Source organism: Vicugna pacos, chromosome 16, assembly GCF_048564905.1.
Source record: "Vicugna pacos chromosome 16, VicPac4, whole genome shotgun sequence".
Taxonomy (NCBI): domain Eukaryota; kingdom Metazoa; phylum Chordata; class Mammalia; order Artiodactyla; family Camelidae; genus Vicugna; species Vicugna pacos.
In genome coordinates this window covers 44,936,945-44,963,573 of record NC_133002.1, presented here as the reverse complement: position 1 = coordinate 44,963,573, position 26,629 = coordinate 44,936,945, and the positions used below count along the sequence as shown (strand labels likewise).

Below are 26,629 nucleotides of genomic sequence, written 5' to 3'. Positions count from 1 at the left end.
TTTGTGTGCGGGGGTGTGGGAGGCGAGGCGCGAGTCCGCGCCGCGCCGCCGAGTGCCCGCGCCCTCCCCGGGCGGGTGGGGGCCTCTCCGCGCCACCCGCCGCCGCCGCCTCGCGAGGACGCCCGCGGCCCGCACCGCCCGCACCGCGCCGAGCGCGCCACCCCCGCCCGCCGGCGCCGCTCGCACATGCCCAAGCCGCAGCCCTGCGAGCAGGCAGCGCTGGCCCCCAGCCCCGCGGCCCCGGGCCCCGGCTCTGGCGCCGTCCCTCCTCCCGGGCCGGGCGCCGCGGCCCCGGCATGAGGAGCGGGCGATGATCCCTGCCAACGCCTCCGCCAGGAAGGGGCCAGAGGGGAAGTATCCCCTGCACTACCTCGTGTGGCACAACCGCCACCGCGAGCTGGAGAAAGAAGTCCGCGCCGGCCAGGTAAGAGCGCCGTCGGGGTGCTGCCGGGACCCCACCGACGGGCACGCCCGCCCGGCGTGGGGAGGGGGCGCGGCGCGGGCTGTCCCGCCTCCCAGGCGAGTTTGCAGCGCTTCTTTGTTCGCAGCCGCCGCTTTTGTGCTGTGGACTGGAGAGGGTGATGGGAGCAGCCCCCGCCCGCTCCCCTCTGTCCTGGACAGGCGGCCCACACGTGCTTCGGACCCTCCCAGTTTGGGATTGGTGACATCGTGCCCCTCTTTCGCCAGGGCAGTGAGGGCTTTGGGAAGGGGCTTTCGGCTCCGTCTGTGTTCCACGCGGTGGGAGAATCCGCCCGACTCAGCCCAGCAGCGACACCTCCCGCGGGAGTGTGCGGAGGTGGGCAAGGCCTGCGTAGGAAGAGGGGCCACAGGTCAAGGATCAGAAAATAGGCTTTGACATTCCCAGACATCCCAGCCCCACCCAGTGCCCTCTACTCTTAAGGCGAACGCTATTCTGTTTCCTCAGACTGGGCAGAGCTCCTGGATCCCTCAGACCCCAGCACGCTGGGTTCAGGGATGTAGAGTGGGGAGAGAGACCCTCCTGGGCGAAGGGCCTTGTCCAAGTGCTGAAAGACGCTCTCCTGCACTCTGGTGCTGGGACCTGGCTTCTAGGCGCTGAGGAAGCTAGGGGGCCACTGGCCCCCGGAAGGATTTGAGATTTTGCACCCAGTGGGCCCCCTGGTTCCTCTAGTCAGTGAGAATGGGTAAGTCAGCCAGCTTTGACTGGGCGGTGGCCTCCAAGAAGATAAGGTAAGGGATGGGGTCTCCTGGCCATTCTTCAGGACCAAGGCAGGCACAGGCCACAGGTAGTTCCCAACTCTGCCCTTGGCCTCCAGGTCACAGGTAAGCTCTCATGGCAACTCCCTCCAGACAACTCACCCTCCAGGGTGGGGAGGCAGGAGCCAGAGCTGGGCCCAGCCTGCCCTGATTTGCCTCTGGCTGAGGCCTGCAGGCTTGGCCTGGATCTGAGACTCTGGGGCTATGGGCTGGGAGTGGTTTGCTCAGGAGTTGAAAACCTCCTTTGGGAATGTGCCTTTTGAGGGCCACTTCCTGAGTCACAGGAAGTTCAGTTTGAGGAGCTGTCTGCTTTGCAAGGGAAGAGTGAGGTGAAGAGCAGGGCATTGCCAGATGGCGATGAAGTGAGGGTCAGAGTGTCTCTGAAGTCTACCACTGAGCCCTCAGACCAGGACGGCATCCAGCTCTGTATAGCAGTCCCAGGAAGTGTTGGGGTGACCTGAGCCTTCAAGCCTTTAGGCTGGTTGGGGTGTCCACTTCTATTCTACCTTTGCTTCTACACGGATGCTCCAGGTTGCTTCTCAGACCACATCTCTGTTTATAAAGGAAATGGTTTGTGGCCATTGGGGTCTGGTAAAGGAAGCAAGGCCACAGTGGTAGGTCCTGGGGAACAAAGATGAACAAACCAGGCACAGCCTGTGCCCCCCAGGAGACCCTGTTCTGGTGAAGCAAGTGTGAACAGGGAAGTACAGTGTGACGTGCAGGATGATAAGACAGACAGGCCACCTCCTCTGGCTCTTCTCTGCTTTCCTCCCCTGAGGGCGAAAGAAGTCAAGGCTCTGACGGAGGTTACAGCTGAAGGAATTTAGGTATGATCTGAAAGGAGCTTCCTGATGGGATAGTTGATGGTTGGGTGAAGGATTATTAGGCAGAAGGCTAGTGGCTGAATGTCCAGAATACCTCAGTTGCACTCCCTTGCAACTGGGAGGCTTGGTGGTTCTTTTTCACAGAGACTGGAGAGGGGCAGAATGCCCTAGAAGAAAAAGTTCTTTCACTCAGGCCTCTCTGAATGATAGTCTTCAAGTCAGCAGCCATCTTGCTGGAGTGAGGTTGGGCTGGGAACCCGCTGCAGGTAGGGGTGGTCTGGACCACTAAGCGTGTCCCTCTTTGCTCCCCTCAGGCTGCCACAGAAACCAGGCACCACGTTCACCCCATCCCCACCCACTCATTCCCCCACCCTGGTGAGTTTGTGTCTTCTTTAAACAGACACTACATGCCCTGACCTAGGCTAGGGCCAGGGGGTGAGTATAGGGCACTGGTTTGTTGGTTCAACCACAAAGGAGTCAGACTTATCCTCCCCTTTGCTCCAGGAGTGCCAAAAAGGGGAATGTCATCAGTCTGGGAGGGAGAGCCCCCTGGCTGTATTCCTGATTTTAGGACCGATGCAGGGTGATGCTGGTATCCAGATGTGCACTGCTTAGTCCTCAGGGCCTCGGGCTCCCAGGGAGAGCAGAGGGTGCCCAACCCAGCCATTTCCTGTAGGTGATGGGCCTAGGGGCAGTCACCTAACGTCCAAATGAAACCCTGTAGACCCCTAGGCATCTCAGCTGGGGGTCCCTGATTTCTCATCCTCCTGGTACTTACTGTCACAGAAAACAGCCAGGCTTTCCTCAAGCACACAGCAGCTGGGTTTCCCTGGTCTTCACTTGGCATAGCTGCCTCTTCTTCACTCCAAGAAAGCCCCGCAGAGGCCCTCCCATGGGCAGGCTTGGCAATGCTGGCCAAGGAGGAGGGGGATGACACGGCAGGGTTCAGAGCAGGTTCACAGGGGCCGGAAGCAGGGAGTGGCAGAGAGAGGGAAGGTGCTCAGCGGGTGTTTTTTGGTGAAGGGAAGGGTCCATGATCACCGCTAGCTGACACCCAGCAGTGCTTCCTGCCACACACCTGCTCTGCCAGGTTGGGAGGGAGCAGGGGGTTGTAGGGCAGTGGATGTGCCTGTTCCCCCTTGGCTGGTGTGAGGCCCCAGGGTCCAGACGGCTGGGCACAGCCTTGGTTCTGGACTCACGCATCTCTGGTGTTCCCTGGGGGTGGGAGGTGGAGGTTTAGACTGAATAGCTCCCTGTGGGAGGGCTGAGGAGAGCAGGATTCTTCTCCTGCAGCAGGCACTCTGGAAGGGGCCAGACTGTGGTCTTGGGAAACATTTTCTTTCTTCCTGGGGCTGCCTCCACCATGGTCTTCCTTCCTGCTTTCCCCTGTTCATCCTTCTGACCTAGAGGTGGGCAAGATGGGATTGTGATGAGCATTTGATTACAGTGGGCCCTGTGCTCAGACAGAGGTTGCCCCTCTGTCCCTGTTGGGTCCCCTCTCCCCTCAAAGGGGGCAGGCCTGGGTGTAGGCCATCACCACAGCTGGAGAGCTGGGAATCTCAGGAGAGGGAGCCACAAACCCCAGAAACCAAAAATCAATGTATCTGGGATGAGGGGGGAGGGGCTGCGTGGGGCAGGATGGAGGGGCCCGGGTGGAGGGAGAGTCAGCAGGTGCTGCCCCCATCAGCCCAACTCAACTTGAGGAAGCATCCTGCCTCCATCCCCCTTGAGTGAGCTCATCCAGACCTGCCTCCATCCCCCTTGAGTGAGCTCATCCAGAGAGCAGAGAAGCAGTGGCCATACCTGACAGGCTGTCCTCCCTGGGGCTGGGGGATGGAGTGGGGCAGGGAAAGGGGATGAAGGCAGAGCAGGAAGGCCCCAAGCTCTGGGCCCCTCACCTAACTTCTCCGGCACCTGTGTTTAGCCTGTATATTTGCTGTGTTCTTACAAGATTTTACCTAACAAAAGGACTCTGCTAATGCTAAACAGCTTTGAAAAATACCCTGCTAGTGCTTGTGAGTTCAAGGGGTGTGCACATGCAAGTGCGCTGGCAAACACATGTGTTACACATGAGTAGAGGCCTGCAGAGCCGGAGGGCAGCTTGGCACACATGTGCTTGTAAACTTAGATGTCACGTGTACTGTGAGTGTGGAGGCAGGAGTACAAGTGTATGTCCTTATGGTACCTGTGCATGTGTGTGCGCACGCGCATGTGTTGGCGTGCGCCTGAGTGGGAGCAGGGAGGTTCTCTGCCCAGGGAGACCCAGCTCCTAAGTGCAAAAGACCCCTGCTTTTGACTCCAGCTGAGGAGTTTCCGTTCTCTTAGTGGGGAGGGCTGGGTATTGAGTTTCATGGGAAACCTTTTCATCCCAGCAATTAAATGGCTGCAGGCCTTTGCCCAGGAAATTAATGAATTCTCCCACCTGGGCCCAGGGCAAAGTGCCGCCTCCACTGCAGGCCCTGCTTTGACGGGTGGAGAGAACTTATTTGGGGCCAGACTGAGTATATGCAGGGCTCAAGTCGGCCCTGGAAAACAACGGTGCCCTGGGGACCATGGGTAGGGTAGAGCTGAGGAGTCAGGGTGGGGAGGGCACCCCCGCCCACACGCAGTGCCAGCCTCTCTCTGGAGCCTGGAGCTGAGGTACCTGAGGGGGAGAGAGGCAGCATCTGGAGCCCTGGGACCAGGCGGGGTGCCCTGCTGGCTCCCTGGGGCCTTGTTAGCAGCAGCGGCATCTGGGGCAGGGCCGGTGGGAGGCACGGATGGCTCGCTGCCCCCCCAAGGGAAGGCCACCTTCTGACATCCCATGTGGCCCTGCCAGCTCAGGGTCTGTGGACCCTGCACCACTCCCACCCCAGGACTCAGGACCCCATCCAGGTCAGACCCCGGGGGCCCAGCCTAACCCATAATAGGCAAAGAGAAAATAGTGCTCCCCTCCTCTGTGGGGAGCTGGTGCAGAGGAGCTGCAGGGGGCTGCTCACAGCTCCAAGCTACAGCTCAGAGGGCTACAGGGGCCAGGAAGTTTTCTGGATTATTTTGAGGCTCTTAGTATGTTTAAAAATGAAGAAATACCAACACAGGGTTATAAAATTATATAAATAACTTAAATTATTTAAAATGTTTTACTTTGACAAAGGAGTTTCTACTCATGTTTAAAATACTCAGCTGTTGCTAGAAGACGGCAGTCCTCACTCTGCCTCCCCCACCTCTTATTCTCATCCCTCAGAGGCAACCACTTTGAACTCTTTAGGCTCTTCTGTTATTTGCCTCCATAACTGTAAACAATATACTTCTACAGACATTTACTGGCTTATCAGCTTTGTACTGTATTGCTTTGCTTTCCTTCCCCATGTCCCTTCAAAACAGTCATCTATGCATTTGTTTCATAAATATATATTATGTGCCAGGCACCGTCCAGGGACTGGGAAGATAGCAGCAAACAAAACAGACAGACGCTTCCTTTGTGGGGCTTACAGTCGAGGTGAGGGAGACAATGAAAAAATAAACAAGCAACTTGTGCTGGAAGAGAACTAGAGCAGGAGAAGGGACAAGAGGTAGATAAATAGCAACTGTCATTTGAGAGGGGTTGTCAAGGCCAACCTTTCTAAGGAGGTGACATTTGAGCGGTGGCCTGAATGAAGTGCGGGGGTGGGGGGAACATTTGTGGCTATCTAGAAAAGACTGTAGGAGGAGAGTGCTCCAGGGGAGAGCTTGCAGGAGAGAGGGGAGAGCATGTGAGTTCAAAGAGAAGTCTAGGGCTGTTGGATTCTATTCTAAAGAGGATGGGAAGCCACGGAGAGGTTTTGAGCTACAGGGCATCAGGACCTGAGGAACATTTCACAGGATGACAGCACCTGCCCTGAGGCCTCTTGGAGAACAGACCTAAGGAGCCAAGAGGGGAGTGGGAGGAATTTGACCACCAGGTGAGAGATAGGGTGGCTGGGACCAGAAGGGTATCCTGAAGGCGGAGAAAACTAAGAAGACTCTGGGATCTGTTTTGATGGTAGAGCCTATAAGGTCAGGTTTTGCTGATGGATTAGGTATGGAAGATAAGAGAAGAGGAAGAGAGGAAAAAGTCTCTAAGTTTCTGACCTGGAAAGGGAGTGAACTGAGGTACAGTTTACCATGATGGGAGAACTGGGGCAGGTGAAGCTGTCCAGGAATGCTAGAGTGAAGAAAGCATGGGGAAAAAAGAGAAGTCACGGAAGGTCAGAATGTCCTATTTTGTTTCATGGAGTCAATTTCCTTTTCATGTTTTTCTGAGGATGTAAGTTACTGTCCCCTACAACCCCCTAAGAAGTTTTCTCCTATTTCCTGCACTGACCGCTGTTTCCTCTGGGTTTTTAGCATCTATTTGTATGTTTTGGTCTCTTTCATGTTGGCAGCTTTCCTCAAGTGTCCAGCACTCTTGGCTCTTGGGGCATTTAAAGATCGCGGCGTGGAGCTTATTAATGCATGGGTGCTGTTGTAAGATGACTGGCCTGCGTATTATAGGATCTCCAGATGCCTGTATTCAGAGGTCTAGTTTCTCCAAGGAAGGATTCTCCAATCTCCTGCTAGGGGCAGGATGGGGCAGTGTTGTGTGCAGTCTGGCTGCCAGTGTTTCAGGACCTAAGGCAGGGAAGGGACTGGGCTCTCACCGTTCATCTGTTTTTAGCCCCATGACCTCATCCTCAGACCAATGTCCCTGAGTCCAATGCATCTCAGGTTCAATTTCTATAGAAAATAAACCCCTGGCATCCTGCGGAGGGGAAGGGGATCATCTCCCAGCTATACAAGATTGGGGAGGGGGCCGGGGATTTTGAATTTTAACCAGACCCCCTGTATTCAGTTCTAAGCCTTACTTCCACCTCTGCTGTTCCCATTGCCTGCATGTTCTGCACCTTTCAAGGGTTCTAAGGGGAGATCTGGCTTGCTAGTCACTGGACTCCCCTTCTGTGAATGCTTGGGGTCTGGTACCCTCTGCTTCCCTAAGTCAGTTGTGATGCCCCAGCCATTTTCTTGTGGGTTTTAAATACTCTATTGGCATTCTTATACTTACCCACACATTTGCCATTTGAGGCAATCTTGATTCCTTTGTATAGATCTACGTCTCCATATGCTATCATTTTCTTTCCACTTGAATAACTTCATTTAACATTTCTTGGACGTCTTCTGGTGAGAAATTCTCTTAGCTCTTGTTTGTCCACAAGTCTTTACTTCTCCTTTTCATTTTTGAAGTATATTTTTCACAGCATATAGAATTCTAGGTTGACAATTTCCCCCTGGGACTTGAAAGATTTCATTCTCTTGCCTTCTAGCTTGCATGGTTTCTGATGAAAAGTATGTAGTATTTTCTATATTTGTCCCTCTATACATACTGTGTCTCATTCCTCAAAATGCTTTTAAGATTTTCTTTTTATTGCTAGTTTTCAATATTTGATTACAATAGTCCGTAGGTTTTCTGGTGTTTGTCTTAATTGGACTTCATTCAGTTTTTTGGTTTTGTGGATTTACTATTATATTAGTTTCTGCAACAAATTACACAGACTATGTGGGTTAAAGCAACAAAATTTTATTCTCTCATCATTTTGGAGGTTGGAAACTTCCAAAAGTCGAAAGTCAAGGTGTCATCTCCACTCCCTCCAAATGCTCTAGGGGAGAATCCTTCCTTGACTCTTCCAGCTTCTGGTGGCTCCAAGCATTCCTCTGCTTATGGCTGCTTAACTTCAGTCTCTCCTCCATCTTCACTTGGAACTTTTCTCTGTGTATCTCTCCTCTGTGTATCTTATAAAGACACATAATTGGATTTAGGACCTACCTGGATAATCCAGGCTGATCTCATTTTGAGATCCTTAACTTAGTTACATCTGCCAAGATCCTTCCAAAGCAAGCCACATTCACAGGTTCTAGCAGTTAGAATGTAGACATATTTTGTTGTGGCTCCACCATTCAACTCACTACAATAGTTTTTTTGGTTTTTTGGGGTTTGTTTTTGGAGGGGGAGGTAATTAGGTTTATTTATTTATTTTTTAACAGAGCTACCAGGGATTGAACCCAGGACCTTGTGCATGCTAAGCATGCACTCTACCACTGAGTTAAACCCTCCCCCAACAATAGTTTTTTTTAATCAAATTTCAAAATTTGGGGGCTATTTCTTTAAATTTGTCTTATTCCTCCACATTCTTATCCTATCCTGTGGGACTTCAATTACAAATATGTTAGAATGCCTTATAATGTCTCACACATTGCAGAGGCTGTTTGAATGTTTTTGATTACTTTTTTCTCCTCTGTGCATCTCAGTTTGTATAATTCTATTGCCGTGGCTTCAAATTCACTGATTTTTTTCATTCTGTAGCGTCTAATTTACTGTTAATTCTATCCAGTGAATGTTTCATTTCAGATATTGTACTTATTTCCCATTTCTTTCACTGTGAATGTTGTGTTCATGTTTTTCTTTAAACTCTTGAGCATATGGACCCATTCATCTTTATTATTTCTGAATGTTTCTATTAAGTGATTTTTCTCCTGATTATGGGTCATATTTTCCTACTTCTATGCATGTCTAGTAGTTTTTAACTGGATGTTGGATGTTGTAAATGTTGCGATGTTAAGCATCGGAATTTCTTTGTCTTCCTTTAAAGTGTGTTAGGCTTTGTTCTGGCGGACTAAGTTAAGTTACTTGCAAATCAAGTAATCCTTTGATCCTTTTGAGCTTATTTTTAATCTTTATTATATTAGGTCTGGGTGAGCCTTTTCTCTAGGGTTAGGTTAGCCCTACTCCTAAGGCATAACCCTTCTCAGGTCTTTACTGAATATCCTGGGTAATCAACAAGGAGTCTCCACTCTAGCAGGTTGGAGCTTGAATGTCTCCCTGTCATGGGTGAGCTCTGAGAATTTATCAGCCTATTGCTCCTTTTCTGCCTGGTTTTGTTGAGTTTCACTCTATACGTGACATTTAGGATTGGGCGAAGACTTTAAAGGGACCACATATAGATTTCTGGAGGGTTTTTTTTGTTTGTTTTGTTTTTGCATAGCTCACTTCTTTCTGGAACTCTGCCCTGAAACTTCTACCTATCTCAGCCTCCCTGAACTCCTGTCTCTGTCTCCTCAGCTCCTCAGTGAGACCACCATACTCTGCTGGAAATTCCCCTCCCTGAATTGCAGTCTGGAATACTCCTCCAGGTAGAAATCTAGGCAATCATAGAGCCCACCTTGTTTGTTTTTCTTACTTCAGGGATCACAGCCCTGAACTTCTTTTTGCCTAGTGTTCAAAAACAGTTATTTCATACATTTTGAAGCAGTAGTTTTCTCTGTTTCTGGTAGGAGGGTAATTTCAGTTATCTCTTCATGTTGAAGTAGAAACTTTTTACTGGTGTTTTAATCAAGTTTTGGGGAGGAGAGGAAGAGTTACATGCATGTGGTCAGTTCAGTGTATTTAACAAGAAGTCTTACCCTCTTGAAATATATAAAAATATTTATGTTTAAGATACATATGCATTTATCACCCAACAAAAATCTAATGCAATATAATCATGCTATTCACAGAACAATAATAGAATTTATAAAAAATGTTAACACAGGCACAGGACATGGGTTTGAAGTTGTACCATGAACGTATTCTTTCATTTCCATCAATGTATTACTGCAACTGTTTGCTAAACCTCACTCAGTGATAATGTCAATGATCTAAATTAGGGGCCCTTTCTGAAGGTGTGGTCTTGGACCCCTAGGGTAAATTCTACCTCAGGTGCCCTCCGTGGCCAATAGCCTCTCTAGAGCCTGAGGCTTATTCTTTGCAGGCATCCTACTGGGCCTCGGAAGAGTCAGGGGACCTGGGTGAACAGGAAAGGAGGAAGTCCCTCCCTTTCTTAGAGTTACTTCCTTCCCTGTCCTGCAAGCCCTTCTACTCACCTGACCCCAGCTGACTGTATCTGTCTTTCCCATTGCTTTCTGAGATAGGCAAGGCAGGATGGCCAGGTGGTTGCTGCCTGCTCAGAGGCTGTTGGGCTCAGATGGGCTGCCTTAGAAGTGACTAGGGTGATGTCTTCACCTCCTTCTCCAGGTGGACATTGAGCAACTGGATCCCCGTGGGCGGACTCCCCTGCACCTGGCCACCACCCTGGGGCACCTTGAGTGTGCCCGAGTACTCCTGGCACACGGTGCAGACGTGGGCAGGGAGAATCGCAGTGGCTGGACAGGTGGGCACACCAATATCCCCAGCATCATATCCTCACCTCTAGTTGGCTGAAGGGAGCCTCAGGCAGGGTCCTGCCCTGTGACATTGCCTCCCCCTCCCTGCAGTACTTCAGGAGGCTGTGAGCACCCGGGACCTGGAGCTAGTGCAGCTTGTGCTGCGGTATCGCGACTACCAACGGGTGGTGAAGCGGCTGGCGGGTATCCCCGTGCTCCTGGAGAAGCTGCGCAAGGTGAGGCCCAGCCCCTCAGCCTCCCCACTGTAGCCCTTGAACCCTAGCTCTACTGCAGGCTTAGCCACTCTCCTTTTCACCCCTCAGGCCCAGGACTTCTACGTGGAGATGAAATGGGAGTTCACTAGCTGGGGTAAGAGGGGCTGACGGGGCCTCTCCCACCTCAGGGGCTTTGCGCTTGCTGCTCCTCTGCCTGGTGCACTCTTCCCGTGGCTCCCTCTCACCTTTTGGTTCTCAGCTCAGTACTACCCATTCCTGAGTCCTTTCCACACTGCCTCAATTCATTACTATTATTTCCTTCACTTTGCAATGATTGGCTCATTTGTTTGTTACCTGTCACCCTGTGCTAGAAGGTAAGTTCCAAGAAGGCAGGTGTCCTGTCTTGTTCAATCTTGTATCCCCAGTGTATGAAACAGTGCCTGGCACACAGCAGGTGTTTAATAAATGTTTGTTGGAAGATTGGATGAAAGATTGAGTGAATGAATTAAATAGTGGATACTAGGGACGTGGTCACAGCTCAGACATGCCTGTCCTCAACCTCAGGTTGCTCACATCTGAGTGACTGTGGTCTACATTTGTGTGTAGGGAGTTGGGGAAGGGTCTGCTCTCCCACCCTTTTTTCTCAGCCACATCCCTTACCCTGACCCCCATGTCCTGAGGTGGCCCAGGTTGGGTGGGGCAGGCAAACTGAAGCTACCTCTGACCTTCTCTCCCACCTAGTGCCCCTGGTGTCTAAGATCTGCCCCAGTGACACCTACAAAGTGTGGAAGAGTGGGCAGAACCTGCGGGTAGACACCACACTCCTGGGCTTTGACCACATGACATGGCAGCGAGGGAACCGTAGCTTTGTCTTCAGGGGCCAAGGTCAGGCAGGTGGGTGGTGGGGCAGAGTCGGGAGGCTGGGGACAGCCCCACACAACCGCTGACTGCCCCCCTGTGTTATTCTGCGGCTGGCAGACACCAGTGCTGTGGTCATGGAGATTGACCATGACCGCCGGGTGGTGTACACGGAGACCCTGGCACTGGCCGGGCAGGACCGTGAGCTGCTGCTGGCAGCTGCCCAGCCCACTGAGGAGCAGGTGCTGAGCCGGCTCACCGCGCCCGTCGTCACCACGCAGCTCGACACCAAGAACATCTCTTTTGAGAGGTAAGTGGGCACGGCCTTGGAAGCCTGGAGCCAGCCTGTGGTGCCCCCTCACCTGGACCATTCTGCTTCCCCAGGAACAAGACCGGCATCCTGGGCTGGCGCAGCGAGAAGACGGAGATGGTGAATGGGTATGAGGCCAAGGTGAGGCCACAGCTCCCAGACGCCAGACCCTGCCACCCTCTTGCCTACGGCGAGCTGGGGAGGGGTTTCCTGACCAAGCTTTCTCAGCCTTGGAAATGCAGAGGCAATGCAGTGTGGAGGGAAGGGCATGAGACTAAGAGGCAACTGATGAGAATGGCTGGAGTTTACTGAGCACCTATTATGTTCATGCTCAAGGTGCTGTTCTGACATTTCAAATGTATGTATATGTATGTGTGTACATATGCACATGCACACACATCTATGTATATATGTGTGTGTATCACACACATACTCATTTAATCCTCACAACCCTTTTGGGTAGGTGCTATTATTATTCCCATTTTACAGATGTTTATTGAGTCCTTTCCACGGTGTCCCATTTAACCTTCACAACAACTCTATAAAGTAGGATATCAGCCCATTTTATGATGAGGAAATGGAGGCTTGAAGAGGTTACATAGCTAGTACAAGATTGCCTAGGGTGGAGGTTCAGGCCCTGGCTGCCTGACTCCAGAGCCAGGCCTTCACCCTTAAGAAGACTGTTGGTCACTCTGGGATCCCTACATCACCCATATGGGGCCATCTGGGGCCAGTAATGAGTGAAGGGGCTAATAAATGCTGCAAGGTTCTGTGTTGTTGTTTCCTCCTGGAAGCCTTCCCTGATTCATAGGCTGGGTTATGGCCTCTGCTTTTTGTACCCACAGCTCTATGCTCCCCCTACTAGAACATGTGTCACATTGTGTTCTTACTCTCCACTTTCTTCTTGTCTCTTCAGCTAGATTGTGAGCCTCAAGAGGGCAGGGATCAAGTCTGGCCATGCTTGTTCAGCAGTATGTCCCTGATGCCTGCCTCAGTGCCTGGCACATAAAGTCTCCTCACAAAATGTTTGTTGAATGAATAAGAGAATGAATGAACAACTTCATATACTTGTTTGCCCAAAGGCCTGGAGATTGGAACAAACAGCACCCCCTTCCCTCAGCACCTTCCTTACAGAAAGTGTTTCTAATGCCCTTGGGGACAAGGGTAGGGGTACCAAAGCTTTGAGTCCTTTCTTCATCTGTCTCCAGGTATATGGGGCATCCAATGTGGAGCTCATCACCCGGACACGGACAGAGCATCTTTCAGAACAGCACAAGGGCAAGGTCAAAGGTAATGGGGCAGAAGTCGATGGGAAGGTGTGGGAAGGTGTGAGGAACCAGCTCCCACTTGTATTCCTCCATCAGTACTTCCTCTGACATCCTAGCAGAAGCCAAGATAGCTTATTCAGGCAAACAGGTTTCAATTCAAGAGCCAAATCCTAATGATTGGTAATGGCTGCTTAGAGTGCTGCTAAGAAGATGCTAAGGCCACATTTGGGCTAAAGGGGAAGGAATACTACAACTGATTAGTAACACCCGCATTGGATTTGTGTGTGTGGAGGGACATCATGGATGCAGTCTATTGACCATTCTAGTCTAGTGGGACATAACCCTGGGCAGAAAGTCAGGGGCCCTGCCACTGAATCTCTCTCTGTGCCCACTGATACTACACCTTACTCTCTGGGCTGTCTAAAGTGGAAAGACATAATTCCCAACTCACAGGGGGACAAAATAAAGGTAATATGGAAGTGCCTGAAGGAAAACACACACGTACACATGCATACCCCAAAACTGCTCACCAAAGGCAGGTATTTTTTGGCCAGTGTCACCAACCTGGAGAGTGACATTTTCAGAAGTTTCTCCTGAGCCCTAGGCTTACTTTAATTCCAGCTATGCTTATGGTAATCCTGCCCCTGCCCTTTGCAGTCCTCAGTCACCTTCGGGTGAAGGTGCCTGGGCATGTGGTGTGGGTGAGCAATCCTCCTTCCCTCCGGGGTCTTGGGTGCTGTCACTTCTGAGGGCCACAGTGTCCTCTGAGATGCCATGTTTCTTGTAGGCTGTAAAACACCTCTGCAGTCCTTCCTGGGAATTGCTGAGCAGCATGGGGGCCCCCAAAACGGGGTGAGTGTGTGCCAGGGATACCCCTGTGTGGAAGGGTGTGGATGGGGATCAAGAGGAGGTCTGGGAGGTACCCTTAGCACAGCTTGTGTGGACCTCCATTCTTTTCACAATGCCCAAGGCCCTGTCAGTTCCACAGTGGTGGGGGGACAGTTCCGGGGCCTGTAATACCAAGTGGCTGGCTTGGCATCAGGGACTGAGAAGGACTTACGGGCCCCTCCCCATGTGGTACAGACCCTGATCACTCAGACTCTGAGCCAAGCCAACCCCACTGCCATCACCGCAGAAGAGTACTTCAACCCCAACTTTGAGCTTGGCAACCGTGACATGGGCCGCCCCATGGAACTGACCACCAAGACACAGAAGTGAGGCCCCTGTTGGTGCTGGGGAGGGGTGGGCAGGGCTCGGAGGGCAGGGGCTCCAGAAGGTGCTGGGAGGCCATGGCTTCTACAGTGTCCCTCACCCCTTGGGATCTGGGGGGCAGGTTCAAGGCCAAGCTGTGGCTGTGTGAGGAGCATCCCCTGTCCCTGTGTGAGCAGGTGGCCCCCATCATTGACCTCATGGCTGTCAGCAATGCACTTTTCGCCAAGCTCCGGGATTTCATTACCCTGCGCCTGCCTCCCGGCTTCCCAGTCAAGATTGGTGAGGCCCCACCCCCATTTCCCCTCATCTGCTGTTGGGATGGTGGGGCTTAGATGAGGCGAAGAAAGGGGTACCTAAGGTGTGAGGGAATGGGTGGTGGCGCCTGATGGTTTTCTCATCCTCAGAAATCCCGATCTTCCACATCCTCAATGCACGCATCACCTTTGGAAACCTCAATGGCTGTGATGAGCCGGTGCCGTTGGTGCGAGGCAGCCCCAGCAGCGAGACTCCTTCCCCGGGCAGCGACTCCTCCAGCATCAGCAGCTCCAGTTCCACAAGTGAGACCTGGCACCGCCCTGAGGCCACCCTCACTTCCCCTCTCTATCCAGCGCTTCCCTGGGAGTGGGGGGATGGGGGGGTCGGGTCCACTCTGATCCCCAGCTGGGCGCCCCCAGCCTCGTGCCGCGGCTGCGAGATCTCCCCCGCGTTGTTCGAGGCCCCACGGGGCTACAGCGTGCTGGGCGGCCAGCGAGAGGCAGCCACCCGCGACGACGATGACGACCTACTGCAGTTCGCCATCCAGCAGAGCCTGCTTGAGGCGGGCAGTGAGTATGACCAGGTGCGTCTCCGCGCCCGCACTGGGCCACCGGACTGCAGTGCCGCCACAACTAAATGACCCACTCCCCTCCCGCTCCCAGGTCACCATCTGGGAGGCACTAACCAACAGCAAGCCGGGCACTCACCCCATGTCCTACGAGGGTCGACGACAGGACAGGTCAGTACCTGCCCACCCAAAGGGTTTGGAGACGCCTATCCTCCCCCACCACCACCAAGGCGCAGAAAACCCCCAGGATCCAGTCACAGTGCGTGAGAATACTGATGGCTGAGAAGTCTTGGCCCAAGTAACCATGGTACCCTCACGAGGGTCCCTACTGGTATCAAGATGGCTTCTACCACTGCCATCCTTTTGCTGGAAACTCGGCCAGAAGCAGGGTCCAGGCCTCACGGCCTTGAGACCCTCACCAGACAGGACGTTGGGGCTGAGGTTCTAGAAGAATGAGAGGATAGGCATGGTAGGAGCAGGCATCTGCCCCAACCGGGTGGGAGGGAACCAAGGAGGTGACGCAAGGCTCATCGCCTCTACTGGAGGGTGGCGAGGCCTGCGCTTTCCGGGAGCTTCCACGCTGTCTCCAGCCCCGCTTATGGGCAGGTGTGCTCGAAGCTCAGGACGTATCTTACCTGACCTCAGGAGTGCTCCGTCCACGCCACAGCGCCAGTCCGCTCCCCCCGCCGCCCTGGCGTCGGTCCCCAGCCCTCGGCCCAGCCCGCGCCCAGGCCCACGCGGCCACGTGTTCCGGAGCTACGACGAGCAGCTGCGGCTGGCCATGGAGCTGTCTGCGCAGGAGCAGGAGGAGCGGCGGCGGCGCGCGCGCCAGGAGGAGGAGGAGCTTGAGCGCATCCTGCGGCTCTCACTCACGGAGCAGTAGCGCCCACTGCCGGGCCCCTTGGCCATGCCCCGCGGGACCTGTCCCGGAGCTAGGGTTGCCCCGCGCGCGCGCTCGCCGAGCTGCGTCTGGAGACCAGAGCCGCGGCCTCGGGAGTGTAGCGGCGCGCTCGGCACCAGACAGGGAGGGATTCGGCCTGGCCGCGGGGTACCTTTCCGGGTTAGAGCCCTGGAGGCAGCTGGCACGGCCCGGTCCCCCTGCTTTGCTGTATCCTGACCCCTACCCCTCTTCCCTGGGCTCGACCCATCCAAGGGCGGAGCCAGGCGGTCCTGAGGGGGAGCCGGTCCTTAGAGGAGCAGTGTCCCCATCTCTTGCTCCTTCTGGCCAGTCCTCCTTTCTGCTCACTGACCCCACTCCAGGACACTGCCCGTGAAGCCTTTGCATCTCCGCTCTTCACCCCTGGGGGGCAGCTGAGCTCCCCACGTGCTGTGTTGCTGCTTTATCCCAGATACAAACCAGCACGTCAAGGGCCCAGCCCCTCCCCCACCCCGGCATTTCAGCGTCAAGTGCACTTAGCGGGGTGCCCGGCTCCCCCAGCCCCCACACCTCTCCCGGGTCTCTCAGGGTGGTCCCAGCTTCTCCTTGGGCGGCCAGAGGTTGGAGTCCCTATCCCCAAGGCACGTTTTTGTGATCAGGGAGGGTGCCCAAGGTAGCCCCCCAACCTGGGCAAGGCCTGGCTCCCTCGTGGTGTCTTGGCGAACGGTGGGGGCAAAGTGGGCATGGGGCAAACACTATACTGGACACAGAGGGGTCTCCCAGGGCCCTGGCACCACCACCCACCCCTTCCCACCAGCTGCTGCTAGCCCTCTGTGGTTGTGCGTCCCACTTCACCCCACCCAGGGGCTGACTCCAAAACCCTTCATCCAATGGTGCTAACCCCCGGCTCTCCCCCTGCCCCACCCCACCCACCCAGAGAAGCACAGACCCCGCCAGGGGCAGGGGCCCACCGCACACCCTTGTCCGAGTTCTCTCGGACTGGCCTTCCTGGCTCAGCCAGTGAGGCTCAAAAGGGACACAAAAGAGACGGAAGAAAAGAACAAAGAGAAGCTGTTCCTCTCACCCCCTTCCCTGATGCCAGGGGCACCAGACTGATTCTGAGGCACAAATAAAAGAGGCTTCAAACCCGAGGCTTTTCCTACCTGCCTTTACTAGGGAAGATCCCCCACCTGTGGGTTGGGGGTTCCTTCTGAACGTCAGTGTGGGGAGGGCCCTAAGGTAATAGGATATCTGGTGGGTCCTGAGCCCAGGGCTGCATTTGTCAGGTCCCCCAGGAGTTTGAGGGTGGCACTTGCAGTGGCTGGAGGGGTCTCACACCCCCACCCCCACCCATGCAGGAGGCACAGACTGAGCACTTGATTAAATGTTTCTTTCAGTCCATCTTGTTTTCCTCCTAGATTCAAGGCCACAGCAGAGGGTTGGGGACAATGCGCATGCGTGGGTGCGTGCATGTGTGTCTGGAAGAGGTGAACCTGCTTCCTCATGCCAGTTTTCTGGTTGGTTCTCCTGCCGGAGTGCCTGGAGGAAGCTGCCCTCTCCCCTGCGAGTGGGAAGAAGGAAGAGAGCCCTCTGCCATAGACTGCTGGGTGTAGCCCGTGGGTCCGGCTCTACAGCCAACGTTTGTGTATGTCTGTAGAACTGGGGTGACGCCCATTCGGTTTACCACTCAGGGTGGTGGAGTCAAGTGAGCTGATTAGAGGGAGAAGCGTTGTAATTTTCCCCAACCAGTCTGGGGAGACCCGTCGAATCGCTACCCCTTTGAGATCAAGCCCAAGCTCCCCAACATCCCCAAGCATCGCGCTAATACTAAGCACTTCCCTTGCCCCGGGCGGGGAACAGCAGCACCATTGCTGAGGGCCCTGTCACTCCGGGCCTCCCAAGACCAGCTCCTGTTGAGTCCCGGACAAGGCAAGCAGCCTGGTGGGAGCCTGATGGACGCGAGTCTCCGCAACGCTTCCTCTGCCCTGGGCTCCCGCGAGGGTCGGAGTTCCCTTCCCAGTTCCCGGCCCCGGCCCTGGGGGGGCAGAGTTCCGGACCCAAAGCCGGGGCGGGGCCGAGTGAATGCGCTTGGCCCGGCTTTGCCCTCCCGGCTTGGAGCTTTCCGGGCGCGCTGCGCTAGTCTGTGTCGTCCACCAGCTCACAGAGCATGTTCTCCAAAGCTGTGATGCGCTGCTCCTGGGCTTGCACCTGCTCCCGCAGGGCCTTGATCTCCTCCAGCAGCGTCTCTAGGGTGTGCTGCTGCTGGGTGCAGGGGACAGAAGAGGCGGTGTTGGGCTGGGGGCGTAGGGAGATGGAGCCTGGGTGGAGCCGGGAGGGACCTTACCGACAAGGGGGCGTCGCTGGCCGACTGGCTGCGGCGAGGGCCAGAGGGTGGGCGCACGTCCAGGATGTTGCGCTTGGTGACCCGGAGCTCGCGGTGCTTGGGGGGCACGTAACCATCTCTCAACGAGATGAGCACGGGTTCGGCGTCCTGGCCCGATAGCCATTCGTCCGCTTCCAGGGCCGGCTCGGGTCCCGGCGTGTCTGGGTAGAGGTCATCCTGGAACAGGTCTGACTGCGGGGTCGGGGGACAGGAGAAGGAGCGTTAGCAGGGTTCCCGGCCTACTTCTCTCCCTTCCGCCTCAAAGCCCTGCCCAACCCCTCTCAGGGCCACTCACCTTGCGGGGCACAGTCATGATGATGGGTTCACACTTTCTTTCGTGCAACTTGTAGAACCTATAAGGAAGTGGGGTTCAGCACTCCCGCAGGCTCCCATCCCCTTAACTTCTACTGGGGCCAAGAGTTTAGAGGCCAAAACTTGCTGAGCACCTACCATACTTTGCACTTTAAACACATTCAGCTGGTAAAACACCTCTGGTGTGGTGTTTAATCATCATTTACAGATGAGGAAACAAGTTCAGAGAATGTCAAACTAGTTAGTGCAAGAGTGGGGTGGGGGGCTGGCACTGGAAACAAGCCTGTTTGACCTGCTCAAACCCACTCTTTTCCAAAGGTTACAGTATTGGGGAAGCCCCCAGGTCTTTCCAGATGGTACGTGGGGACAGAGGCAGGCAAGCGGCAAGGGCAAGGCTGCTGACCTCGCGATCTCGCACTTGCTGACATCCAGTCCCCGTTTGGGCATGAAGCCCATACCCCTCTGCGGCTCCTTGCTGCTGAACGTGTTCAGGTAGTGCACAAAAGGTGGTTCCTCGGTAATCTCAAAGTACCGAATGCTGCTGTCGCCCTGTAAAACCAGTCGGTTCAGAGATGCCCTGGTTGGGGGTCTCCCACATCTTCGTCCAGCCCCCCTGTTCTTCCCTCCCGCCCGCGAGCACCTTGCCACACAGGTAGATGATGCTGGAGTCGGGATCGTAGAAGGGCAATAGGACGCCGTTGCTAGTGTCCATCTCCTGCAGTGCCACTGGCTCCTCGAAGTTGTTCTGCCCGAGCACAGGAGGCGTGACCAGCACTGTCCCGCCCTCTGTGACACTTCTGGATCCCCTGAAGCCCCTTTATGCTTCCTGTCAGTCCCCAAACCCACACGCGCGTTCCCAAGGCAGCTCTGGTGAACGGAGCTGCAAGCCCCGACCCTGGACTCTCACTCCCAGTCCCCTGCACCTATACCCCCGCGCCACCACATGCAGTCACCGCAAACCACCCCCAGGGACACGGCATCACCAGGTGGGGGCGCCAGCGTGGGCTCCTTCAGGCGACGCAGCAAAACTGGGCAGAGGGGTGGGTGTGGGGATGGCAGGCGCTGCAAAGGGGGCAGCAGCCTCCAGCCCTGTCCAGGTGGGCATGCCCTGCGGGTGGGGGCACCTGGCCCCTCTCCCGTGATGCCAGTCCCCGGGGCACACACCCCAAGCGTCCAGCTGCGTTACCGGGTCCCACAGGCCCAGCTCTCGCTGGCTCATGCGGGTGAAGCCCGTGGTGAAGATATGACCCTGGCGCGTGAAGACCGCCCGCATGGGCCTCATTCCCTCGTGGGCCGCAAACCTCTCCTGGGGGGTGGGGGAGACAGGGAGAGGCGTCATCCAGCTGCCTGCCCTGGGGAGCCTGGAGGGCCAAGCAACCAACTTGCTGACTTGGGTGTGGGGGGCGAGGACAGGGGGTGGAGGCGAAAGGGGCAGTTTCCTGGGGGCCTTTGGCTGGTCTCAGGCCTGGAGAGCGCTGGGCGCGCACGTCTCTCAGCAGATCCCGAGCCCTTAAGCGCCCTCAGAGCAGGCTCCCCCGGCACGCAGCGAGGTTCTTCCCAGATGGGAGCTCCCCGCTCCGCTTCAGCTCTCTTGGGCGCCGGCCGCGGCCTGAGAGGGTGCTCCCGGCTGACCCAGCGAAGGAGCGAGCGCGCGCGCCCGGCGCGGCCTGGCCTACCGGGTCCCAGAGCGCGAGTTGTCGCTCACTCATCCTGCTGAAGCCGGTGCTGAGTAGCTTCCCGTCTGCGGTGAAGACCGCCCGCAGCGGGCGGGTGCCCTCGTGAGGCCGGGCTCGCTCCTGCTCGCGGGGTTAGTGGGTTAGAGCGCCCGCCGCCCCGCTCTGCCCCGGCCGTGCTCGACGCGCGCACTCCGCGCAGACGTGCACGTGCCAAGCGCATCCCGTGCCCCGCGTTAGATTCAGGCTGGTGAGGCAAGTGCTGCCCCCGGGGAGGGATACTCAGCTGGGACAAATAATGCGAGGGTTACCCGCAAACCCCTTCCCAGCGGGTCAGCTAGGGTGAAAAGGGGCCTGCCCGTGAGCCAGTGTCAGGGTCAGACCCTGGAAGATGGCTCTAGGTGCCGACCGGGAGGAGAGGGGTCCGGGAGCTCAGGTTCATGCAGGTCTGGTGGGAGGATAGTTAGCAGCTTTCCCCACCGTTAGTCACAAATCGAGCGGCCCTTCTCTGAACTTCTGAGATGCAGGGGAGGGAACAGAAGCGGGGCCGAGAATTGCGGGTGAGGGCTTACTTAGAGGGCAGGGGGCTGAGTCTGGGGTTGAGGTGGAGGAGGGGAGAGCTGGGACCGGAGGCTCAGAGGATTGCAAGTGCAGAGGCCTGACAGCTGCCCCTTGGGGTAGGGGCTGGGAACTGGCTACCCCAGGTACTCACCGCCACCACCTGGCCCTTGCGGGGGTCGATGATGCGCAGGGTCTTGTCCTTGCAGGTGGTGGCTAGCAGGCTACCGTTGCTGTTCCAGCACACGCTGTGGATGACGTCCGGGTGCATGTCGTCTAGACTCAGGAGCACCTCCCCAGTGCCCACGTTCCAGATGATGATCACATTGTCACCACCTGCCCAGAATGGCCAGGCACCGTTACCTGGGCCCTGCCTTTGCCACTCCCCATCCAGATCTATGGTAGGGGCCCCTCCCTAGGCCTCCAGACCTGCACTGAGCAGGACATTCCGGGCAGTGGGGTGCCAGGAGAGGATGCCCACACGTTTGGAGTGGCCCTCGAGTGTGATGATGGGTTCCGTAATGTTGCGCATAGGGGTATAGTCTGGAATCTGCCACACCTGGGTGGAAGGAAAAGGCATAGAGTGGGTGGGATGAGGAGCCCGCTTTGTCTCTCTGCTTCTCCCATGCTTCCCCCATCCTCCTTCCCACCAACCCTCCAACCCTACTGGTTCGCTTCAGTGGTAAGGGTCAAATGCAGGACAAGATGTAATGGTGCCTGCCTGGGGTAGAAGCAGCTAGGAGCCAGGAGGGGGCACTGCCAGCTCTCCAGAGACTTCCCTACTCACCCAGAAGGGAGACTTCAGAGCACTACCCCCCTGCTCTTTAGGTCCCAAGGTGGCCATGGCTATAATTAGTCCTAAGCAGTGCATCCTGGGAGGGGTTGGGCATGTAGCTATAAACAACCTAGAAGCTGGGCAGGGTAAGGCCCTGGGACTCAGCACCTCCCTTGCCACCTTCCCCAGCACAGGTGAGGCAGCCCACCCTGCTTCCCCTGCCCAAGCACCCAGCAGCAGCCACCTGGCTCCTACCATGATAGTGGTGTCATCTGAGGCACTGGCAATGACGTTGTCATTGTGTGGGCACCAGTCGATGTCCAGTACAGGGGCAGTGTGCCCAGTGACCAGTGGGTAGTTCTTATCCACTCGCCCTGTCTGCAGAGGTCAGAGAGGGAGATGTGGGGCCACTGTCCTTGTGTTTTCTGGGGGTGGGGAGTGGACTTGTTTACATCTCAATTCTCTATTATCTGTTTTCTCTTTGCAGACCCTCCTCTGTGCTTCTTCATCCCCATCCAGTCTACATCTAGTACTTCACTAAAGGCAGAGTTGAAGTCATTTAATATCAAGGAATCAGATTCAGAGAGGTAAGATAACCAAGGACACACAGCTAGATACTGGTAGAGCCAAGACTTGACCTCTCAGTCCAGTGCTCTTCCCAAAACACCTGCTTGGAGGAGGCTGTTCTTGGGCCTGTTCCCCCAAGTGAAATGTCTATGGGAAGACCCTGGTGGAGTAGTCAAGGTAAGGTAATATGCAGCCCTTTCCTAGTCACACTTGACAGATCTCCCCCTTGTCACTGGCTTTGCCTTGGAACCACAAGCAACAGGCATTCCTGGTGCCTGCTATCTCCCAACCTGAGCTGGGACCCATCTATTTTTGGTCTTTATGGTATGTTTGTGGGGGCTCCAAGGCCTTTGCAGGGGCTGGCATCAGCCCAGGCCAGGCGGTAGGAGAGAGGGGTGGCTGTGTGGCATTGGAGTGGCAGTTGTACTGGGGAGGAAGTGGCTCCAGCTGAAATTTGAGCCCTGGGGATGGTGTCTGCGTTGTCCTGGAGTGAGTCACTGGCTATTGTCAGGCCTCATCCTGACCTTGCCACCTGTGGGGCCTCCCCTAACAAGGTATAGGGGCCTGAATCCAGGTCAAGGTCATGCCTTGGAGTGGCCATCCTGAGGGCAGAGATGGCTGAGGGGCTTGAGGCTACTCAGTAAAGGTGGTCATTGCTTGGCTCCCATCCCTGGAGTAGAGAGCACTATGGCCTTATATGTCATGTCCCCTGCCCTTTGCTCTTATTCTACCTTACTGCAAGAACCAGAATGGGGAGGTGGCCAGGGACTCTTTGGATAGAGCCTGAGTTTGTCCTCAGTGTGTGTTCTGGGATGTGACAATCAAATGGTCACCCAGGGCTGGGTACAAAGATCTTGATACCAAAAAATGAAGGGATGTGGCATTAGGAGCAATAGGAACAGAATCTTGGCCAGGTGCTGACTCCACTGCTTCCCAACTATCTCCATGACCCCCTCCTGGTCCCTGCTAGGAACAGGCTGCTGCATGGAGAAGGGGTGGGCTGTGAGTGTGTGGGCCACTATGATGCTGCTACTCAGGGAGGGGTGAGGGAGCCTCCCAATTGGTCCCTGAGGACTTGGGGAACAGAGAGCAGTCAATCCATGGGACTGCTCTTCTGACTGAAGAATGGAACTAAGTGAGAACACAGGCTGCTGTCCAGAGTCCCCAGGAGTCACAGCCAGTGTCCTCCACCTGCTTCCTTCCCCTTATCCCTCACCTTGGCCAGAGGCAGGACGATGAAGGCACCTCCACCCCCAGCCTCCACAATAATGGCCAGGAATTTGGGGTTGACGGCACAGAAGGAGCTGTCCCATGTGACCTTGGACACTCGGATGTCCTCGTAGGCCTGGTCAGCCTTTGCTGCCTGTCCAAACACATGGCGAAATTTGCTCTGCCGAACCACACGCCGACTCATAGCTGGGGGCAGAGGTGGAGGATCTCAGTGCCCAGAAATGCCTTTGGTCCTTACTCCTGTGAGCTGTGGGAGGGGGGAAGAGTTGGGGGTGGCAAGTGAGAAGGGTTATCTGGCCAGGAGTCAGGTATAAATTAATGCAGAGTCTGGTCCTAGAAGCAGGGAGCTTTCTCCAAGGTGAATAAAAGTGTGGGAAAGTTCTCTGTCACCTATAAAGTGCTGATTAATTCAAGAGGCTAGTATTTGGGACCTGACTTCCCCTTAGAGAACCAGGCTTGGGGGACAGTGGAGCTTGACTGGGCCTGGGAGCTTCCTGGAAGTTGAAGTGCTTTTGGGAGGAGCCTCAATGCCAGGCTGCCTTCCCACTGCCAGCCTTGGATGAGCATCTCTTAATGGAAGCGGTTTATCTCCCAGATGCCAGCAGAGGAGAGGCACCTTGTCTAGAATCAGAGGCCTTGGGTCAAGGCCAGCTATGGGGCTAGGACTTTAGTCCTCCAAGATCCTAAACTCGGCATTTCTGTCATAGTGTAGGCAGATGGGGTTTTGCCTTTTTCTACAAATTTGCCAAGGAGAAGTTCCTCCTGTCAGCTAACCTGAGTCCTTCCTGCTACTGTTTTCATCAGTTTCCTCTCATGTTGTTGCTGGGAAACAGTGGAAGGTGGATCTCTCCTCCTCCCACTCCTCTATGTACTGGCTTAAGAGGTCCTAACCTTGGTGTTCTGGATTTTGCCTACCATACTTCAGTCCCACTTCTCTTCTGGATCCTCTCTCCTACTAAACTCTCCCCGGGTGGGGTCCTCGACCCCTGGGCTAGAGCCAGATTTTCAGGAGTGGAGTGGGGAGGATGAGGTGCCTTTTCTCCCTTTAGGGGCCTGTGCTAAGCTCTTTCCCAGGGGACACACTGTGCTCTTCCAAAGCCCCAGCCACTGACTGCTGTCCCTCCCCAGCCCCGGGCATCCCTGTGCCCTTCAAGCCGCTTCTGCGGCCCCCCAGCCTGAGGCCCAGCCTCCCCGCACCCTCCTCCGGCCTCCTGCCCCAGCACTGCGTTCTTGCGAGACGAGGTGTCTGCGCCCTGCGGGCCGCTGTCCGGCCAAATATAGACACCAAGTCCGCCCCGCCCGGGACCGAATCTGGCGGCGGAGCGGGGTGCGCAGACCTCTGTCCCCTCCAGACACCCCGCCCGCTCGGCTGGCTGCGGTGGCGGCGGTGGGGGGGGGGTACCTGGTCCTGAGCGGGCCGAGGGGAGCTCACGCTGCGACTTCTCTGCGGAGGGGGTTGGGGGTGCGCTGGGGGCCGAGGGAGGCGTCAGGGCACCGGAACTGCCTCTCCGGGTGTCCGCGGCGTCTGGGGCCCGGGTGTTCGGCTGCGCGCTCCGGCCGCTGCCTGCGACTCTCGGGGCCCAGCGCCGCTGCAGTCCCAGCTGCCGCTGCCATCAACCTGCGGAGGCGGGGCCTGGGGCAGGGGCGGGGCCACAAGGCCCCGCCCCCCCCAGCGGCGGGAAAGTCGAGCTCCGTAGACTCCGCGCGGCGAGTCTGCTGGCCTCCAAGAAGCGTCAACAGTAATTTTGCGGGTGTGAGCTCCTTCTCCGTGCCCCGCCCCTCCCATGTGGGCTGCGGAGGCGCAGGTTCCCAGAACTGGGCGCTGAGACAGGGAGCCGACGAAGGGGCGCTCTCCTCTTAGAGCCGGCGGCCGCGCAAGATCAGGTGCCGTCTCGCTGCATTCCTGCTGCAATCGCACTCCCAATTTAGCACATCCCGTCGGGCCGCGGCTACGGGAAATCACGTCCAGACACCCTTGCGGAGAGGTCCCGAAGTGGCTCTGGGGGCCCTTGGATGAGGGCCTAGGCTGGCCCAGGGCAGCTGCGAGGGTACCAGGCACGGGGCTGTGAATGTTACTGTTTTTATTATTAATAGCGATAGCGACCACTTGAGAACCTAAAACGCTGTCTCTCTACCAGGCATTTCACCTAGTTAGAGAGGAACCCATGGAGCAGGGCAGAAAGCAGCCTAAAGACCGGGGGTGGGGTGGGTGGGAATGAACCCACTTTGACTGCCTGGGAACACCAGGTTCAAGGGGAAGTGGCTGGCTGGAACAGGTCTTTGGCCAAACTTTGGACACCCAGCCTGACTCCTGAAGCATTGAGGGCTTTGTTTGATCTGGTGCCCAACTGTGTTCCAAGGAAGTCTCCACCCCCTACCACGGATTGACCAAGGTTAAGGAGGAGATAAAAAGGAATCTGATCAAAATACAGCCAGTGAAGAACAATTAGCCCCCGTAGCTGCTGCCTATCCAGCATCCACCCACTGCTTCGATTTCTTCCTTTGGATCATAAGGCCCTGGAGAGCAGAAAGAGACCAGTTATTACTTCCCACTCTCCAGGACACACCTGGGAATCAATGGAACACAGCTTCTCGGAGGGCAGAGATCAGCATTGGGGGTAAAGGGAGGGAAGGTGGTGGGACCCTCGAAGGCCCCCAAAAGACTTTTGTTTCTCAGTAAGGGTCCAAGTATTCAGTGGCTTGTGGGGAATAGAACAGTTACAGGTGCTCCAGAAATAATTAATGGCATCAAGGGGCCATAAGGGTAGATGAGGAATCTCCCTTTTATGTAAAGATTCCACATGATTAGGAGGAAAAGACCTGAGTGACTCAGTTGCTCCTTAGTAACAATAGCTCACACTTGTTATGTGTCAGACACTGTTCCATTCTGATAACAGCCTTCTGAGATGGGTAATATTATTACCCTTATTTAATAGAGGAGGAAACTGAGGCACAAAGAAGTTAAATAGCATATGCATCATTCAGATGGTGGGAAGTGAAGCTGAGATTCCTACCCAAGTGATCTGGTGTCTGGGTCAATCTTTTCAGCACTATGCATTTCTCATTGAAGGACAGTGACACGTTATCTCACAAGTGCTCATACTGTGAGCGTTACACCTTGTGGCACAGAGGAAAGGATGCCTGAACTAATTAGAAAACTGTAGTTCCAGCCATTGCTCAATCACCCAATTTTTGCAGCTCTCTGGGCTATAAAATGAAGAGGGTTGGCTAAGGTTCTTTCCAATTCTGCATCACTTGTTGGCAGAGAAGAGTTTTGACATGTTGTCTCCTACCCTGAAATGGCATTTTTTTTCTTCCCTCTCTTCTTTTCTCCTTTTT

At 55.4% G+C, this 26,629-nt stretch overlaps 2 protein-coding genes across 8 annotated transcripts; one reads left to right on the top strand and one right to left on the bottom strand.

Moving 5' to 3' along the window:
- Positions 1 to 292: 292 nt before the first annotated feature.
- Positions 293 to 16,943, top strand: ANKRD13B (ankyrin repeat domain 13B). Of its 5 annotated transcripts, none has more exons than XR_012059723.1 (15): positions 293 to 424; positions 10,102 to 10,237; positions 10,341 to 10,465; positions 10,553 to 10,598; positions 11,186 to 11,338; positions 11,423 to 11,612; positions 11,687 to 11,753; positions 12,821 to 12,902; positions 13,668 to 13,732; positions 13,964 to 14,094; positions 14,269 to 14,371; positions 14,497 to 14,649; positions 14,767 to 14,930; positions 15,010 to 15,086; positions 15,561 to 15,697. XR_012059723.1 is itself a non-coding variant. In XM_072939127.1 (15 exons), exons 1-15 carry the CDS (start codon positions 311 to 313, stop codon positions 15,796 to 15,798), a joined length of 1,890 nt encoding a protein of 629 aa, XP_072795228.1. In that variant the 5' UTR covers positions 293 to 310; the 3' UTR covers positions 15,799 to 16,943. The 5 variants fall into 5 exon arrangements, 4 of the variants coding, with proteins under 4 accessions (XP_072795228.1, XP_072795227.1, XP_072795229.1 ...); XM_072939127.1 differs by having other exon boundaries at positions 11,186 to 11,329; positions 14,214 to 14,371; positions 15,561 to 16,943; XM_072939126.1 differs by having other exon boundaries at positions 14,214 to 14,371; positions 15,561 to 15,938.
- Positions 16,944 to 17,506: 563 nt separating this feature from the next.
- On the bottom strand, positions 17,507 to 24,910 carry CORO6 (coronin 6). Of its 3 annotated transcripts, none has more exons than XM_006214402.4 (11): positions 24,693 to 24,910; positions 23,277 to 23,537; positions 21,749 to 21,871; positions 21,148 to 21,277; positions 20,873 to 21,054; positions 19,674 to 19,793; positions 19,128 to 19,232; positions 18,891 to 19,036; positions 18,471 to 18,528; positions 18,137 to 18,367; positions 17,507 to 18,054 (listed from the first exon to the last, which is right to left on the bottom strand). In XM_006214402.4, exons 2-11 carry the CDS (start codon positions 23,472 to 23,474, stop codon positions 17,929 to 17,931), a joined length of 1,419 nt encoding a protein of 472 aa, XP_006214464.1. In that variant the 5' UTR covers positions 23,475 to 23,537; positions 24,693 to 24,910; the 3' UTR covers positions 17,507 to 17,928. The 3 variants fall into 3 exon arrangements, with proteins under 3 accessions (XP_006214464.1, XP_015103524.1, XP_031541218.1); XM_015248038.3 differs by having other exon boundaries at positions 17,507 to 18,051; XM_031685358.2 differs by lacking the exons at positions 19,674 to 19,793; positions 20,873 to 21,054; positions 21,148 to 21,277; ... (1 more) ...; positions 23,277 to 23,537; positions 24,693 to 24,910 and adding an exon at positions 19,417 to 19,592 and having other exon boundaries at positions 17,507 to 18,051.
- Positions 24,911 to 26,629: the final 1,719 nt, after the last annotated feature.

Bases quoted from the DNA above. Each gene is read 5' to 3' on its own strand.
- ANKRD13B (XM_072939126.1), top strand. From the start codon at position 311: ATGATCCCTGCCAACGCCTCCGCCAGGAAGGGGCCAGAGGGGAAGTAT. The intron at 10,238-10,340 runs GTGGGCACACCA...CCCTCCCTGCAG, and splicing joins GAATCGCAGTGGCTGGACAG to TACTTCAGGAGGCTGTGAGC. The intron at 10,466-10,552 runs GTGAGGCCCAGC...TTCACCCCTCAG, and splicing joins TCCTGGAGAAGCTGCGCAAG to GCCCAGGACTTCTACGTGGA.
- CORO6 (XM_006214402.4), bottom strand. From the start codon at position 23,474: ATGAGTCGGCGTGTGGTTCGGCAGAGCAAATTTCGCCATGTGTTTGGA. The intron at 21,278-21,748 runs GTAGGAGCCAGG...CCTTCCACCCAG, and splicing joins CAGATGACACCACTATCATG to GTGTGGCAGATTCCAGACTA. The intron at 21,055-21,147 runs GTCTGGAGGCCT...CATTCTGGGCAG, and splicing joins GAATGTCCTGCTCAGTGCAG to GTGGTGACAATGTGATCATC.